The 15,638-nt window shown below is 39.2% G+C and overlaps 3 protein-coding genes across 10 annotated transcripts in view; 1 reads left to right on the plus strand and 2 right to left on the minus strand.

Annotated features, from left to right (window-relative positions):
* Positions 1 to 7,193, minus strand: part of LOC138028890 (RYamide receptor-like) — a 13,552-nt gene extending 6,359 nt beyond the window's left edge. The window contains exon 1 of one of the 2 annotated variants that reach the window (XM_068876528.1): positions 7,111 to 7,193. The gene's annotated coding sequence lies outside the window, so the exon portion shown is untranslated. Of the gene's footprint in view, positions 1 to 4,410; positions 5,473 to 7,110 lie in introns of those variants that run through there. The other variant, XM_068876527.1, reaches the window with a different exon arrangement.
* Positions 6,634 to 15,638, plus strand: part of LOC138028888 (neuropeptide FF receptor 2-like) — a 23,259-nt gene continuing 14,254 nt past the window's right edge. For 3 of the 4 annotated variants that reach the window (XM_068876516.1, XM_068876517.1, XM_068876522.1), the window contains exons 1-3: positions 6,634 to 6,831; positions 7,003 to 7,178; positions 15,064 to 15,188. The gene's annotated coding sequence lies outside the window, so the exon portion shown is untranslated. Of the gene's footprint in view, positions 6,832 to 7,002; positions 7,179 to 9,878; positions 10,012 to 15,063; positions 15,189 to 15,638 lie in introns of all 4 variants that reach the window. The other variant, XM_068876518.1, reaches the window with a different exon arrangement.
* Positions 10,018 to 15,638, minus strand: part of LOC138028887 (orexin receptor type 2-like) — a 9,036-nt gene continuing 3,415 nt past the window's right edge. The window contains exons 1-2 of one of the 4 annotated variants that reach the window (XM_068876514.1): positions 14,105 to 14,437; positions 10,018 to 13,770 (exon numbers count right to left, since the gene is read on the minus strand). In XM_068876514.1, coding sequence (XP_068732615.1) covers positions 12,446 to 13,606 — 1,161 coding nt within the window. In that variant the 5' untranslated portion in view covers positions 13,607 to 13,770; positions 14,105 to 14,437 and the 3' untranslated portion in view covers positions 10,018 to 12,445. Of the gene's footprint in view, positions 13,771 to 13,943; positions 14,063 to 14,104; positions 14,438 to 15,638 lie in introns of those variants that run through there. The other 3 variants (XM_068876513.1, XM_068876515.1, XM_068876512.1) reach the window with 3 other exon arrangements.

A 15,638-nucleotide genomic window follows, 5' to 3' on the forward strand; every position in this document is an offset into this window, starting at 1 on the left:
CCCTACTACGAAAAAACGCCGACGCCGGGCTACGAGAACACCACAAAACAATGGGCTTAATGAAGAAAAACAAAGGCTCTTCACGCCCTGCACGAGCGTTTTACATTTTGGTACATTTCTTTGCCGCCCTCGTTTTGACAACAGGGAGCTCAAGCAACGGCAACGGCGGCGGCAACGAGAACGTCAAAAAAATTTGCACGTTTGTTTTTCACTTTTGTCCATTTCTTTGCCGTCGTCAGCAAAACTACAACGTGAAATAGCCAAATTTGAGGTTTTATGGACATTACTTGAGGATAAATTTTCATTTTCTGCCCTAAATTAAGCGTCATTTTTGAGGAACTACCACGGCCCCGTCATATTAAAAAAGTTGAAATAGTAACGAAGCGATTACAATAACGCGAATTTATATTTTGAGATGACGTTGTCGTTGCTTTAAGCTCCCTAATGACGTGAAGAGGACACGAGAACCTGACGAAATAATTTGGTTTTCTTCCCAACCAACCACACCTTTCATGCCAATTTTATTCCCACAATGTTAATTAACACTTTTCATTCCGAACGACTTGGAGTTATCACGAAGTTATTACAATAACGGGAAATAATATTTTTAGGCCCAGTTCAGACGCCGTACTTCACATGAGCCGAATAGAATTCATTGAATTAAGTTCATGTGAAATACGGGCGTCTGAATCAGTTCTCAACGACCGGTCTAGTTCGGATCGGCTAAGTAATTTTTCTCGCCTGGCTTAGCCGGGAATTACGCCGGGCTGTGGAGCGGCTTTGATCCAGATGCCATACTTCAAACATGAGCCGAATCAAATGCAGAATTTATTACAACTTTGCAAGTTTCTTCAGTCATAGTATGCTTCTGTGAATTAATGTCGGCGCAGTTAAGTTCGGCGTCTGAATCAATTCAGCCGGGATTAATTTATTTGGGTCGGTCTAAATTCGAATTTGCGCGATTCGGTTCATGTGAAGTACGGCGTCTGAACCGGGCCTTAGACAAGGTTCTCCTTGGTGTCCTTGTCGTCCTTTCGTAAGGTCCCTTCCAGGGTGATCTGGTGACGTAATTTGGAGGAATGGGAAGAACAATTTTAACGCCGTATCCCACAACCGCGCGCGGCCTTAGGTGTTGTTTCCAAACTCCCTGCAGTATTTCCATCGCCAAAACTCAACAGATCATTCCGTGTCTACCACATTTCCTGTTACTGAATGAACATTCAAGTACACCCGACGAGATCTAACTTCGCCTCTGCCACGTTGAATTCGAAAATAAGGCCGAGCGCGGTTGTGGGATACGGCGTTAAAATTTTTCTCCCCAGTCCTCCGAATTACGTCACCAGATTACCTGGTTGCATGGCAGAAGTGCGACATCTGAAGCACCGATTCAAACGTCGAATTTCTGCCGTGTCTCGAATGGGCCACTTCCGAGTTCATGTCTGCCCCCTCTTGAAAGCGAGTCTAAGTGCGAAGTTTTTCTTACGATTTCCACTGACCAAAATACAACAGGTCTAACATGAAATAAATACGGCACAATTAAGTTCGACATGGCAGAAGTGCAACGTTTGAATCGGGCCTAATATTCATAGGCAGGGTTCTATCTAGGATTTATCGTTTGGGGGAGAAGTCCCGAGTGGCCGAAGGCCACGAGCTTCCTAGGGGGGTCCGGAGGCATGCTCCCCAGGAAAATTTTTGAAATGAATATGCGCTGAGATGCAATCTGGTGCATTTTGAGACACAATTTTGAAAAATGTTACAGTAGCATTTTATTTTATTTTTTAGTCGTGATCACGTTCTGACAATGTTAAACTGAGCTCCGATATTTGTGAACGTGAACAGAAGAGTTACCCGACACGTCTAATTCCACAAATATTTATACATACTCGTTGACTTGTTAGTACGTCAATAAAATAAATAAACTCAACAACGGCACTTTCCCACTTCTTACCAATGCTCGTAACTACTGCAAAATTCTAGATAACTGTAAACCTGTAAATAAAAACTGACCGCGGTAGATGCGACTGTTAACTGACAATGCGTCTAATCGAGTGTGAAAAATACTGGTAAACAAATCATGGCAATTGATCTTTGGAAAATCTCCCTGATCAATACAGGATCTAAATGTACTTTCCTTCTTTAAAAAGTTGAATTGAAATTGAATTGAATTACAAAGCCAGTTTGCGCTTCTTTACACTTTTGTAATGATCAACCACTGACTCCAGGACGTAATCTGACAACTGGTCAGTACCTTCGATGCAAATGCGCATAGTGTGTTTAAGTGCATCCGCACCGAGCCTACTGCGGAGCCTTGTTTTAATTAGCTTCATGGCGCTGAAGGAACGCTCAACAGTGGCTGTTGTCACCGGCTACCTTTGCCAAGTTCATGTGCACTGATCTCGTAGCGTCTGGATGATTTTTCCGGTATAGTTACTTATATACTGTAATGATAACAATATTTTTGGGGGGAAGCTGGGCATTTTGGGGGGGAAGCTTCTACCCCTCAAATACCCTAGATAGAACCCTGATGGGTTAAAGTCGGTGTAGACTTTCAATAGTAAAAGTGGTAAAAAGCTCTTACACTGCAACGCGCCTTACCGTGGCCACCCAACAGATTTTCACATTTGACAATTACGTGTAAATACGTCAACTCAACAACTCATGCAACGATGTTCAACATAAAACTGTGCGAACTTTGCAAGGAGGCGTGACTGTCAATAAAATTCATACATTCTGATTGGCGGACAGTTTGTAAAAAAACCTTTGTTACGTGGCCACGGTAAGGTGCGTCGGACTGTAAAATTTATTTATTGAAAGTTTAGGGGTATAGATGGGGTGAAAAGCGCGTGAAACAATGGTGTCATTAAAGCCCGGTTTACACTACAGAAAATTTTTGGCACGGCTCGGGTGAAATTGGCACGGGTCCCAAAAAAAAAGGTTCGGCTCGGATAAAATTTGCAGTGTAAACAACCCGTCAGTACCAAATTTCATCCGTGCCGAACCAAAATTCTTACCCGTGCTGGGACCTTCGGCGAGGTAGTCCGAGCACGGATGAAAATGGTACGGGTACTGAAACAATAGGCACGGTTCGGATAGAACAAGTAGTGTAAACACTTTAAAGGGCCAAATTTGAGCCTTAATTCACATAGGTTAGCGGTTTTTTAAAGTACATTTCAAGATGGCAGCTCATTCTCCACCAAAATCACGTAGACGTTCTTCATTATAGTTGAACTGCGCATGGCTCCATGAGAAGTTCCGTGGGCCCAAAAATTTTGGTACGGTATTTTTGGTACAGTAAAAATGGTGTAGCGTAAACAAAGTTTGCTGTGCTCTTTTTTTTTGCACCCGTGCCAATTTCACAGGAGCCGTGCCAAAAATTTTCTGTGGTGTAAACCGCGGGCTTAAGTTTCATTAGTAAGTTATGCTTCAGGCCCCGGCCAGTTGTTCAAAAGATGGATAGAGCTATCCGCCGGATCACTGTCAACTGGATAACTCAATTGGTTTTGCTAGTGTTTTATCCGCTGGATAGTGATTTATCCGGTGGATAGCGCTATCCATCGTTTGAACAACTGGGGTCAGGAGATTTCAGTGAATACAGACCAATGAATCTCTTCCTGACTACAAAGTTTCGAGCCGACTTTCCATCCCAGTCAGTTCAACCCTCAAATTTAAGAATTGAAAGTATAATAACTTTACTTCTTGTGATAACCTTCCTGAATCAGAAAATTTGAAAGATGCTAATATGTGATTTGTTCCACGACTCGCGAGTCGTCGAGCAAACAGTCTGGTTTTGCGCACTGTGGTCTTGGCAGCGTATTTTACCAATTGCCACGAATCTGAATGGGCAAAATGATTTGATTTACCTACTTCATTCAGAAACCAATATCAGACAGTTTTCCGTTTTTTTGGCCATGTACTATTAAAGTTCTATTTATAATTTATTTAAGTTAATGTCAATTTACTGTCTAGCTCTTCTTCCGTCGCGTCTTTGACTGAAGAGGAAATCTCAAAGAGTTTTTGGTATGCATCAGCTTAATTCTTTTAAATCATCATAACTACTCGTAATGTTCTTGACGTTACTTATTGTTTAGTTCGGTTGATTTTCCTCAGGACTCGCGAGAAAACTTGATTCTACGAGTTTTCAACCTTTTATCCAATTGTAAAACGTTTTGTAAATGTCTTCCGTTTTGTGTAATGTAGCGAATTGTAATTAAATGGGTACACGAAATTAAGTTAATCATTAAGTTGTAAAATGGTAGATTATCTAAATAACTTTTCAGGGCTTGTAATTACGTGTTCTCGAAATATTCTTCAAAATTTTCGAAATTTCACACATCCGTGGTCCAAGGTGTACTCTGATGCCTGGACCACGTACGTTAAACTTACTGTCATAGTACGACTGTTGTCACCTACCAGGTTAATCACAGTGGCCGTGTTTTCACGAGCGGTTTTTCAGGTCGCGTAGCGAGTGACAACCGAAAATTCCGACGAGTTAACGCTGGCTGTCGTGAAAACACGGCCAGCAACTTGATTTGCTCCCTTGGGTCGCAAATTCCGAATCGGAGCCGCCTTGAGGAATGCTGAAGCTTCAACTAGAGGTAATTTGGTTAAAGATGCGGTTCAGTTTACAGAGGATGAAGGTCTGAGAGGTTTTGAAGGAAAAAGCTTTTTGTTTCGAAGGAAGTTGATACCTCGCATTTGAATTGATAGGTTTGCTCATTGTCAGTTTATCTGTCTTCTGAAAATTTATTCATTGAATTTTTAATCATTGTCGTAGCGTAACACGCACGCATGAGGACAGCTGCCATGCGATTAAAGTGTTTTTCACCGTAAAACTCATTAAATGTAAAAAAGGTCACCTCCATATTATTAGTTGGATGAATAATGCTTCTTGTCTTTTCATCTTTCCAAAAACATGTCGAATTCAGTTTGGGGCAAAAGAAATGAGAATTCTTGTTGAAGACTAGTCACATGTCTTGGTTTTATTCTATCTTTTCAGTCGATCGGTACATCAGTGGCTTAAGACAAAACATCAGAATCGCTTTCCTTTCATTCATGAATATTTGCGAATGAATTCAATATATTCAGTGTGTATTCGATCGCCGTTTGCATGCGAAAAACGTAGGGCAAAGTCTCTGCTGGTTGCCAGTCATTTCCAGAAGCTTCACCTTCACCGGGATTAAGGCATTGCAATATCTCCCAATCTGTTTGATGTTGTTATTTCGCTCACTTTTCATTGGTTGAGTGATTCATTCCGTCGTGAACAAAAATTCTTGATAATCCGAAATGTAAATAGATAACCGCGTTATCGAGTCGTAAAAGGATTTATATTTATCGCTACCGTTTTTGTCCGCCATAGCATGACGAAGTCCATTTTTCAATATCAATAACAAAGCGCTGTTCTGTTCAGATCACCTGCCTCAACTCGGTCACGGAAATGATTCAGACGGGACGTGTTTTGCACATAATGAATCTTCTTACCTGACAATTTAAATAAACGGAAACAAGAAAGAAAAGAACAAAAATATTCGTTGCAATGAAGTTAGTATTTTAGAAAGTTATGGACCTCTTTTGGGCTGCTATTAATATTCTCAAAACTAATTTTTTTCCTTTTGCAGCGAGACCAGTGGCCTGTTTCTCAAAAGTCCCGAAACTTTTCGGGCCTGTTTCGGGTGCCACAATTCTCTTTATATCTTTACCTCTTATATCTCTCTTTATCTCTTCTTTATCTTTTTCTCTTTATATCTTTATATCTTTCTCTTTATCTCTTTACCTCGCCGAGGTTCCAAGCCATCAAACTTCGCAATCCTCTTAGTTTTTCTTACATTAAAAACATGTTAAAGGATCAGCTATTAAAAACAAGCAGATTGCAGTTTGACGACTGGCTTTTCGGGCCCGAAAAGTTCTCGGGACTTTCGAGAAACAGGCCCCAGTCCTTTGGTCATTTGCGGAAATAAGTAAAACGCTTTCGTTTTTCGTATTCGGTATTGAAAGTTTCGTACGTTTAGCGAATGCGTTTTTATCGACTACAAGGGTATTTGCCCGACTGTAACAAACTTCGAGCTTCTTGCTATTAATATGCAAGACACTCTTACGGTATAGACATCTTTTGAACTTACAGGAATAGCTATGTAGGGTAGGGTAAGTTTGTTTTCTATCCAAGTGTAAACCATGTGCGAGTTCATTTCCCACCCTGGTCAGAGGTTTTTTCTGTCCTTGTGTGGGCCCAATTCCATTAGTAGGGTTAACGCTTACATGGTTTACATGGGTAGAAAACAGCATTTCACATTACCATACAATAATTAATTCTGTTGAAATATAAAGTGCTACACGGCCAACGTTTGCAAAAACGTAACCCCTTCAGGAATAGCCTCTAGCTCCACTTTGTGAAAACGAAGTGTGAGATATAAAAAATGTCAGATGTTTCATCCCAGTCGATGTGAAAGTGCCGAATTTCAGTTTCTATTGCAAGCTGCATCATTTGGACAAATATAATATTTCTATGTATTGTGCAGTGAGGCCATTAGTGAAACGCAGTCTTATCAGGTATTAATGGTACTTAGAGCTGTGCGGAAACCGAAGCTGTCATTCCCTTTCCACGCAGGTCGTTATCAGTTGTTTTTACTCTGTAAATCAGCTTTGAATTAAGAATTAGGTTTCATAGTCAAGGTGATCGTACTTTTACAAAGTACTTAAAAATTCTAATTTATTATAGGGCCATTATTTTAAGACAAGGTGTGCAACTTGAACTGAATCATTCAGTGTTGACCGAAATTGCCCTGTCTTTGCTGAAGTGCTAGGTTGGTAGTCGGCCGTTTGTGTTTATATTTTCAGGTAATTTTACCCTAGCTAGTACGTGCACCGATCAATGTCAATGTCAATGTTAATACCAAATGAGTCGTTTGCTTTTTTTGCCTTCAAGAGTTAGCTCTGGTAACTTCCATACGTGTTAGCTTTAAGTAACATATGAGAGATTAAACAACTCCTGAACTCTGATGTCAACAGACTGCACGTCGCACGAGGTGGAGTGCTACGCAGGATTAATCCACCCCGTCTAACCTTATACAACGTGGGAAATGTGATTTGAATGGACTGGAAGCCACCCTAACCCACCTGGAAAACATGCTGTGAAACCTTGCAGTAGCGCGGTTAACGAACTTGAATTGGCACCTTCCTTCGAAGTAAGTCACCGTAAAACAACCTTAATTAACTCTTTTTCAATGATCGCAATTAACAGCCCTTATTATTCTAGGTACTGATATTGCAAAACGCCCTGTTGATTAACAGGGTTGGGAGACTACCCTGTAAATCATATATGAAGTGCACACGTTTGTGTCAACAGCAAATGCTTTTAGCTGTGATTAAGATTTGTACATGCTTCTAAGAAAGGAACGTTTTTTTCATTTGATAGAGAATGACAGATTCAGGTCTGTGTGCTTAAGTCGTCGGAAAAATTACAGCTTCCAGACCAAACCATGCAATAACCGAAAAAGTATTTTTCGTGGTGCCTTTTCAAAGCCGGATGGCAAACAAATGCACCATTTAGGAGTGTAAGCAATCAAAAGACGGCTTCGGCAACTGAAGGCCACAATGCACCAATATCATTGGTTTTACGAGGAAAAATAAGCACCTGTAAATATATATGAAATGCACACGTTTGTGTCAACAGCAAATGCTTTTAGCTGTGATTAAGATTTGTACATGCTTCTAAGAAAGGAACGTTTTTTTCATTTGATAGGGAATGACAGATTCAGGTCTGTGTGCTTAAGTCGTCGGAAAAATTACGGCTTCCAGACCAAACCATGCAATAACCGAAAAAGTATTTTTCGTAGTGCCTTTTCAAAGCCGGATGGCAAACAAATGCACCATTAAGGAGTGTAAGCAATCAAAAGACGGCTTCGGCAACTGAAGGCCACAATGCACCAATATCATTGGTTTCACGAGGAAAAATAAGCGTGCCACACACGTTTAACCGTCGATTGTAACTGGCATTAATAGTCCTTCTAGCAAGTGTTCAATTGAGAGTGACAAATTTCAAGCAAATTACTAAATAAATGCTGAGAAAACAAGAACAAAGAAAAATAATTTTTGCCGATCGCTTTTTTAATATCTTTCACCCACAGACAATATCATCGATTTCCGGGCTTCGATCTAGATCTGAAACCCATCATTGACCTTTGCGGTGTAAGAGCAATGGCCAACTTACTCCAATGTAATTAAGATAGTATTAGGTTTTGTTGTAGTGAATAAAAAAAACACTGGTACAGCATTTCGCCGATATCGGAGAGGTCAAGGGTTGTTGGCCATGAACATGCATTATTACTTCAGGTCACGGTGTAGCTTTATTAATGCAGAGTCCAAGAAATGAAGACAGCTGCGGCAACGAAAGAGATCATGATAACTTCGCTCTGTCGAAAATATTTCTTAACAACTGGCCAATCACTGGCTTGGCATGGTTGGTTTTGAAATAAAGACAGAGAACGAACGATTCTCTGTTTAATGCTCACATCGGCGTCAAAACCGTAAATTCAGTTATTTTTACGTTTTTGTTTTGCAGAGCAGAACAATTTTTCCTCTTCAAACCAATAATATTATAGGAAAGATATCGTTGATGTCACCTATTGTCATTAATGTGTCAACCAGAGCCTTGTTGGCTGTCGAAACAAAGGGTCTTTTGTTCCTGTGGTTGACACATTTGAATAACAACAGCAATGTTTGTAAACAGATATCTACTCTACTGCTTTGTCCCGTTATCGTTGCTGCTTTCGTCGTCGATTCTTATGATCCACGACGCCAATTTCAACGAAAAGATGGTTTAAAAGGGCTGGTTCATTTCGTCATAATTCTAGTTTGTTGTAATTCTCAAACTAGCTTTACTGTCCTGGAACTAAAATTTGGAGAAACACTATTTATTTTTTTATTTTTTATTTTATTTGTTCCTCCAATCCCTAAATAATACATAATTAAGTGGATATAGGTTTAAAAAAAGAAATATAAATAAATAAACAAACAATACAAATAACAACAACTTAAATTATTTGACATGGTATATTGGAAGGAGAGGAGACGGGCACATCTAGATAAACTAATGTTGTTCCCCTTTAAGTTACAAAAGGACTTGAGATTTTTATTAAAACAAAAAAAGAAAAAAGTAAAGTTTCATTAGTATTGAGCAAGGTACCAGCGCAAAAGTGCTTTTCTAAATAATTTTTTAGATGATTTGTCCCTAATGAAATCCGGGATATTATTCCAAAAGAAACATCCAATAATGCTGGGGCAAAATCTCCTGTAAGGTACGTTCGAAATGAAGGTATGAAGATTTGATTGGATGATGCACTGCGGGTATTGTAATTATGTAGCTCAGAGATACCAATGAAACAGGTATATTGGGAAACTTTTCATGGTGAAAATAAATATAAAAGAGCATACATGTATTCAGTTTAACAATATCAGGAAATTTCAAAAGGTGTAAGGATAAGTAATGTGGAGTTATTGGTTCCATTAAAGGGACATCATTTATAACACGAACAGCTTTGTTTTGTAATTTTACAATTTGAGACACTGGAGCATTATAATTATTACCCCATAGTGTACAAGCATAGGTAAGCTACGGGTATATAAGGGAGTAATACAGACTAACAAGAGTCGCTTTTGATACATGACGCTTCAACTTAACCATATTAACATTTTTGCTGATTTTGGCACATATGTAATCAATGTGGTCATGCCAAGTAAGGTGACAATCAATATACACACCAAGATATTTTACACAAGAGGACTTCTCTAAATAAACGTTTGCTACAATTAACGGTGGATATAGATTGTAACTTTCCTTTTGACGAGGCATAAAAATAATATACTTTGTTTTTGTCAAATTTAAGGTCAACTTATTACTACATAACCATTCATAAATAGCTGGCAAGTGATTGTTAATTTCACGCAATAAACTGTCAAGATCACTTCCAGAAGCAGTTAAAGATGTATCATCTGCGCATGATCTAGTAGAAAAAAAAGGTGAGGTCTTTGGAAGGTCATTAATAAAAATAATAAACAGCAAAGGTCCTAGAATCGATCCTTGAGGTACACCAGAAACAAGACATGAATCAGAGGCATCCCCATTTACATACACCTGCTGTTTCCTGTTGCTTAAGTAAGATTGAATCCAATTATATTCACTTTGTTGTTGTTCTAACAACGACGTGAATTGACCATACAGTTTGACAATTGGTCATTCTTCGTTGTACATTTGCTAAGAACGTCAAAGAAAACGGATAAAAACGTTCTAAGGAAGACGCGAGCGCACAAAGGCAAATCTTTGATTTTCTTTCATAGTTTCAACACTGTTCCTCCCAATTGAGTTCCTGGATAGTTTGGATAGTTTGTGGAAATTAAACAAACTGGAATAATCACGAAACACTTTAAGAAGTATAAAGTTGCAATATTAAATGACGTTTCCACTGCCGTCGCTGTCTTAGATCTTAAAAGGTCCCCATATAAAGATCTACGACGGCGACAAAAACGAAAACTTCACTTCAAAATTTAATCTTGCATTATAAGTTATCTTTCGCCATTAGTCCAACTTGGTTATGTCGTGAGATGTAGGCGAAGAATCCTACAAGTAAAGTGGATACGAACGGTTCCTGAGTGAAAATAGAGAATCAAAGGTTCACATTTGTATGCACACGTTGTTGTCCAATCCTCAAAGTTGATGATTTTGCGTCGTTGTCATGCAGGGTACCGTTAAAATATGTGGTAAAAGGCGCGACGCACGCGCAACGCGATTATTTTTTTTCTTTTAACAAAGATATTATTGATTTGTGGCGTTTTCGTTGTCGTTTCTTAAACTCCCTGGCTTAAAGGGGCAGTAATCATTGGTATGGTTCGCTCTGGCTCTGTTGTAAATAGCAGTGTTAAAATAGTTGCCAGGACTGAACGGATGAGCAATTTTTGTAGTTATAAATATCAATAATATAGTTGCTGGTGCCCTTGTAATTCAGCTGTAGCTGCAAGAGGGGTAAATAAACTGATCAATCAATCAATCAATCAATTATCCCTTTTATTTTGACCATAAATTTACTAAATCACTTTTCAATGACTTTTTCATTCTTAAATTGCTTTTGGGTTACCGCAGTGAGATAAAAATCGATTAAATTTTAAAAGAAAAGTGAGTCACATTAAGTCATTACGGAGTTTATCTAAGATGCAAGAAGAAAACTTGAAAACGTCGGCCCGACATTTTCAAGGTGGCGTTCATTTTAATCCTGGCTGCGCGTAACCAAAAACACTTGAGATTGGTTTCTGTGAGATGAAATAGCCGTTCAGTTGAAGAAAATTTGGCCATTAATTTTCTTTTGCCATTGGTAAACAGGTCTCCTTTGTTTCCCAGATGAATACTATTGTAACAATCCATGGCACTACCCCATTAGCAACGGCGAAGATGACAAGCAGGAGGACGGCAAAAAATTAAAAACTAAATATTTTAACCAAGAGCCGATACAACGTAGATTTGATTTTAGTGGTGTACTATGTTTCGGTTGGCCAAACCAGCCTTCTTCAGGTACAATGAGAGTTTACATTGAATTGCTTCTATGTACATATATATAGTAGATGGATGTTGACGTAATACTGGAAAAAATGTGATAAAACATGGCAGCTACAACGAATTTGAATTCAAATATTAAGAGTAACGGAAAAATAACGGAAATGACTCTAAATAATAAACTGATATCTGATACGTTTCTTCGCGGATATTAAGACCGCTGAAATTAATTGTCCTGCCTTTTGAAATTAAAAAAGCTTCCCTGGCCTTACGGATCGAGTCTCTGTTAAAAAATATTTTTTCGATAGGAATTAATTGCACGTCCTTAGTTTCTCAACTTGTAATTACGCCGATCAGATCAAGCCACTGATCCAACGTACACCGACAGGAAGATTGTCCACGGTTGCTTGCTTCAAAACTCTCAAAAAATTAAAGGTTTCAATGAGCAAAAACACTGCACGCCCCTCGCGTGTCTTTTACATTTTGGTACATTTCTTTGCCGTTCTCTTCCTGACAACGACCTGATTTGACCAAAGTCTAGAGTCATGTGGAAGATGTGAACGCCTGTCAATAAATTCCCAGTTTTCTGTTCGGAAGCCGTTCATGCCGTCAGTCTGTTTGATTCCTGGAGAGTTGCTGCACGATTTACATCCAGAAGGAAGTGGAATGATCGCGAGAGTTTTAACACGAAGTTACGTTTTCAGATTGTATTTTCGTGCTTAAACTCCCAAATAGTGGACGAAAAGACTTGGACTTCATGGAAAGGTCCATTTCATTCATATGTAAAGTAAAACTAATCATCATCACAAAAACTTCGCACTTAGACTCGCTTTGAAGAGGAGGCAGACATGAACTCGGAAATGGCCTATTTGCAACAATCTTATAAGGTTTGAAGGACAAAATAAGAGGTCAAATATCCGTCTCAGGTGATCGACTTAATTTTCGCTTCAAATCTCCACTCTCCAGGATCAACTGAATAGACGACAACGCCGTTGAATAACAACTTGTGGGATGGTTGAATGGGAGTCCATTCGCATAAGACGACGATCTTGATGATTTGTAACTCTTCTCTATCTTCGCCCCTCTCTTTTTACTACCGCAAGAAAAGTATATGTAGCGACGGAATTCATCTCTAAATTTCTCGTGGCAAATGGTGTAAGCAATTGGATTTGCGGCACTGTTTGCAAAAAGGATAATATTAGAAACAGCAACCATATTCCAAAAATATTTGTAATTTTTCCCATCTCCAAAGTCGAGCCATAGCCACATAATGTTGTTCGGGAGGACGCAAACTGCAAAGAGGACTGTAACAACTACGAGCATTCGCACAACTCTCTTCCCTTCCATTTGCTGAGAGCGTTTGAGAGCTGTGTGGCACCCAGATGCCGATGTCTTTCGCTGCCGGACACATTTGTGCATTTCTCTCGCAATTCTTAAGTACGCAATGGCTATTACACTCAATGGAATCACGTACTGCACGAGAAATAACGAAAGGGTGTAAGCTTTTCGGTAATTGACATCATCTGGCCATTTTTCCTCGCAACTCATGGTTTCTTCATCAAGTCGCAAAACGAAACTATAGGGTATCACAAGCATGGAAGACAAAGCCCATATCCCCAAAATGATTTTCTTTGCCTGTCTCTTTGTCATGTGAGTTTTAAAAGGATAGACAATGGCGCAGAAACGATTGAGACTCACAGCCATCAACGTGAAAATGGAGGCAAACATTGCCATTGTTTGAAGTGGATAAATTGTCCTGCAGAGAAATGCCCCGTATGGCCATCTGTATTGGTTTTCTTGGACTGGGATATCGAATGGTATACAGATGCAAGTCACTGCTAAGTCAGCTACAGCGAGGTTCAGTACAAAATAATTGGTTATTGTCCTCATTCTGCGGTGCCTTACAACAATAATGCAGACAAGTACGTTGCCGATAACACTCACCGCAAAAATCACAGCATAAAGAAAAAGTTTAACCACTCTAAATTCTTCACTGTCGCTTGATGGAAGTAACAAAGTGGGGTTGACAGATACGTTTGAAGAATTCGTTGGAAGACTTGTAATCACCATGGTCCAGTACTCTTACATTCCATACCTTGTTTGTTTTTGTTGAAAAATTAATATCGCGGATGTCGGACTTCAATACATGGAGGAGTCAATCCAAGTCAGACAGGATCAATACCTACTGAACTGTAGACAACGTGCGTCGTATTTAGCTGCCCAAAGTCAACCTACTGTCAAAAAATAAAAAAATAAATTAAGATGGGCCTTTTGTTCACTTTTTTCACCTTATAGCCATTTATCAAGAGCGACAGTATTCCGGTTGGATTTCTTTTTGAAGCGATTTCTTCGCATAAAACAGGAAAGAAAGCAATTGAACTGGCAAGTGAGTCGAATCGTAACACACCTGCCCTCTTTTTGCCCTATGCCTTGCAAACGTTGCTGGAGAATTTCACGCAATTGAGTGCTGTTTGTTTGCGTCAAAACATCTGAAACGCGGAGCGAAAGGAATTTATTCGATCACCTTTGAGTTGAGTACATGAGTACATCTTATTAACGGTTTCATACCTTCTTGACACATTGGGTACTCATGCTCGGGTTGGTACTCACAGCTGTCGAATTAACCAGACACGAAAGCGTGTATGGTGATGGCAGTGGGAAAGTTTCTTGTTCGGCCACACTCAATTGTTCAATGATAAGCTCGGAGAGACTACACGAGACATACCGTTGAAAAAAAGATTTCCAGAAGACGCTCACGGCTACAATGAAACAGAAAATTTGTGTGTCTTATTAAATTTAACACACTAATCTTATCTCGCGTTTTAAACCAATTCCTTTGTGAGCGACTTATTCTTGTGCATACCTTTGTATCAAGCCCATCAAATGGTGCCTTGCCATTTCCATGAGATAACGTTATCAAAGGAATGAAAGGAACGTTGTGGGTAATATTTTAAGACAATAATAAACAATTGTTGGAAGAAGTTGTTGCAATATCCGTGCGATTATCAAGGACGACTGAGTTAATAATTGCCGCTTATCAGTCGAAGCCTAAGGGTGAGGCTGAAACAACAACGGCACTTTGATTATCCCGTGTTATAGCCTCATTGTATAATGTTTTAAGAAAATTACGAGAAGTGGCTGTCGTTTCTGGCACAGCTTCTCTTGTCTGGAAACCATGCATTGCGTGCTCAATTTACAGTCCTTCCAGAAATCCACTGTGGGTTGATACCCAATGAGAAAACACTAACTGAAGCAAGTCTAACCTTCATCATCTAACTTTCTTGCAGACTGAGATACGTCACTGAGAGTTTTATAGTCCTTAATAGTTACAAAATTCTTAATCCTTTTCAAAACCCAATGCAATCATTGACTAAAAGATTGATTGAGGATTAATCTCTTTGTTGAAGTGAATATGTTGCGGCGGAAAAATACTTGCACTAAGAAAAAATGCACTCGCAAATGTTGAGTGTTTATTTGTGGATTCTCACGTGCTAGGCTAATTTATACCCTTACCCTTTATCTCTTAGGTCGTGGCACCATAGGATTTTAATGTTTTGAAATCACATCCTTGGCTGACCTTTTGTATTAGGATCAAGTACTCCCTTGGAAAGCTGAGCAAGTCTTTCACAACAATGACGGGCACAATTTTGAGGTATTGGATTAGAACGATTCAGTGGGATTGGGGAAAGATAAGACCAAAATAGAGATAACTACTGGGAGTTCATAGATGATTGTGATAAGCTTTATATAATTCAGTAATCCAGAACAAATGAGAAAAATCATTGCTTATGAGAAGATTATTTGGACTGAAATTAAAAGCCAGAATATTTGGACCCTCTGGTTGATTCTACATTACGGACCTTAAGATCTACGAATGCGACGGACAACTCAAACGTCACCTCAAAATAAAAATTGGCTCTATCATAAGTCTTTCGCGATTATTCAGTCTCTTTCACGTCCTGCAATATGGACGAAGTATCCTAAAATGAATTGATACGAACGGTTTCAGAGTGAAAAGAGAGAATGAAAGATTACCTTTTGCATGCTTACCTTGTTGTCAAACCCTCAAATTTGGTGATTTCACGTCGTTATACAGAAGACC

Source organism: Montipora capricornis, chromosome 13 (genome assembly GCF_036669925.1).
Source record: "Montipora capricornis isolate CH-2021 chromosome 13, ASM3666992v2, whole genome shotgun sequence".
Taxonomy (NCBI): Eukaryota; Metazoa; Cnidaria; class Anthozoa; order Scleractinia; family Acroporidae; genus Montipora; species Montipora capricornis.